Consider the following 2,092-nt stretch of genomic DNA (forward strand, 5'->3'; position numbering starts at 1 on the left):
AAAGCTCAGGGATGAGTGTGCGGGGATGTGGGCCGCCCGCCACTGCAAGACAAACATTGTCACCGCCTCAGTGGACGCCATCAACTTCCACGAGAAGATCAAAAAAGGTACCAGGGGGTGGTGGCGGGCACTTTGCTCTCCCACGGTGCCACGTCCTAACTCCCTTGGGTGCGCGCTCGGGACACACTGGCAGAGAAATTTAGTCCCCGTTAGACTTGTCCTGTGCCAAGAAGCTCCGCTTAAGACATGGCTTAAGCATAAAACATGTGGGACCCCTTGCTCCCTTCCTCTGAGCAGAAGCAGGGGCTGCCTGCTTAACCGGCCCCTCTCTGCTTCGCAGGCAGCGTCATCACCATTTCGGGGCGCATGACCTTCACGAGCAATAAATCCATGGAAATCGAAGTCTTTGTGGATGCCGACCCATTCGTGGACGAGCCTCGGGAGCGGTACCGTGCTGTCAGCGCCTTCTTCACCTACGTCTCCCTGAGCAAGGAGGGGAAGCCCCTGCCTGTCCCGCAGCTGCTGGTAAGAACTCTCCCCACCAGGCTGCAAGCCAGCTGGGCCAGCCCCTCTCCTGCTCCTCCCGGGGCAGACCCCCGCCGGCTTTTTTGTCCAACAAATCCCCTTCCTTTGAATTATTCAGCAGAAAAATATGAGCATGAATGAGACTTTCCAGAGCAGACTTCAGGGTTTTTTTTTTTTTAAATTTCTTCTGAAAATTGCTGATGTGGAGATTGGGGTTTTTTTCCTTTCTCGCGGATGAGGACAGGCTGCATGCAAGCTCTGCAGCTTCCCCTCCTGCCCGCGCTGGAGATGCACGGGAGGGGACCCTGAGCAGCGACGGAGGCCCCCGCGTCCCCCGTCCCGTCCCCGCCTCAGCCCTCCTGCCTATTTTTAGCTCTCCTGAACCTGGCAGGGTTTTGCTGCCACGGTGCTGCTGACTGGGGGCTGTTTCTTGATTAATAGTTTATCCCGCGCAGGTCTCCTCCTGCTCTGTGCAGGAGTACATTAGCTGTCAAAACACGTATTTCACGGAGCGCAGGTTTTCCTTTACATTTCCTGTAAGGGGAGGCGCGTTTCCCTCCTGCACGTGTTTGCAAGGTGCAGCACGGGAGAGCTGCGCTGCCCCGTGGCAGCTAACGCTGGTGGCTTCGCTTTCTTTGTGTCGCCGGCAGACGGAGACGGAGGATGAGAAGCGGCGCTTTGAGGAAGGGAAGGGCAGGTACCTCCAGACGAAAGCCAAGCGTCAGGCGCAGATGCAGCAGGCTGCCCAGCAGTGATCCCGCCCCACGCTCTCGCAGCCTTCGCCTGCCAAACGTCCAGGTTCCCGTTAGTGTTGTGTCCGGTCCGCGCCGGGCCTCGCCCCTTCGCCCGCCCCAGCCTGCCGCCGGAGCTGCTGCGGCGGCGTGGTTGCTTCGCTGCTGATTGGTTTAGCGCCGTAGACCTTGTGCTTTAGGTGGCTTAAGTGCCCCGAAAGCCTCCGGGAGCCTTCCCGGTCACACGCCATTCGCCTCTGGAGCCCTGTTTTCACCGTTCAATCCCGTAAGCGAAGCTCCCGCCCGTGCCGGAGCAGGGCAGAGGTGCGTGGCGGCACGAGGGACGCACGAGGCCACGAGTCTTTGTGATGCTGTGTTAAACTTGCCAGTATGTCCTAAAACTGCACACCAAAGCTTACGTACGATACTCGCGATGAGAAACGCGCCCCGGTATCGTACTGAATGTCTCAAGACTGTTTCGTTGACATCTCTAGGTAGTTTCTCTGTGCACATCTGAGTTATTTAAGGAATCCTGTGGCATAAATAAAGTCTGTTGTTGTTGACTGAACTAAAACGGGTGTCGCTTTTTTTTTTTTTGTCTCGAACAGCAGCGATTCTGGCTTAGGAGCTTTATTCCAAAACATTGCGCTGCTTTCCCCCTCCTGCCTTTCCCCCGGATCCTCCCCGGGTCCCCGAGCAGTGCAGCGGGCTCCCGCCCTTGGTTTTAAGAAAGTCTGCCTCTTTTAATGGGAATCCCGGAACAGCTCCCGCAGTTCAGCAGCCACCCAGTGTGGATCGCAGCCCCACGGCCACCCTCGCTGCCCCGGGACGGCGGC

At 57.7% G+C, this 2,092-nt stretch overlaps 1 protein-coding gene across 1 annotated transcript in view; it reads left to right on the forward strand.

Moving 5' to 3' along the window:
- The window catches only part of ACOT7 (acyl-CoA thioesterase 7), a 6,942-nt gene extending 5,095 nt beyond the window's left edge, over positions 1 to 1,847 (forward strand). The window contains exons 7-9 of the mRNA XM_019470746.1: positions 17 to 107; positions 341 to 525; positions 1,176 to 1,847. Of these exons, the coding sequence (XP_019326291.1) occupies positions 17 to 107; positions 341 to 525; positions 1,176 to 1,280 (381 nt within the window). The 3' untranslated portion in view covers positions 1,281 to 1,847. The remainder of the gene's footprint in view (positions 1 to 16; positions 108 to 340; positions 526 to 1,175) is intronic.
- Positions 1,848 to 2,092: the final 245 nt, after the last annotated feature.

This window comes from Aptenodytes forsteri, unplaced genomic scaffold (genome assembly GCF_000699145.1).
Source record: "Aptenodytes forsteri isolate BGI_AS27 unplaced genomic scaffold, ASM69914v1 Scaffold16, whole genome shotgun sequence".
Lineage (NCBI taxonomy): Eukaryota > Metazoa > Chordata > Aves > Sphenisciformes > Spheniscidae > Aptenodytes > Aptenodytes forsteri.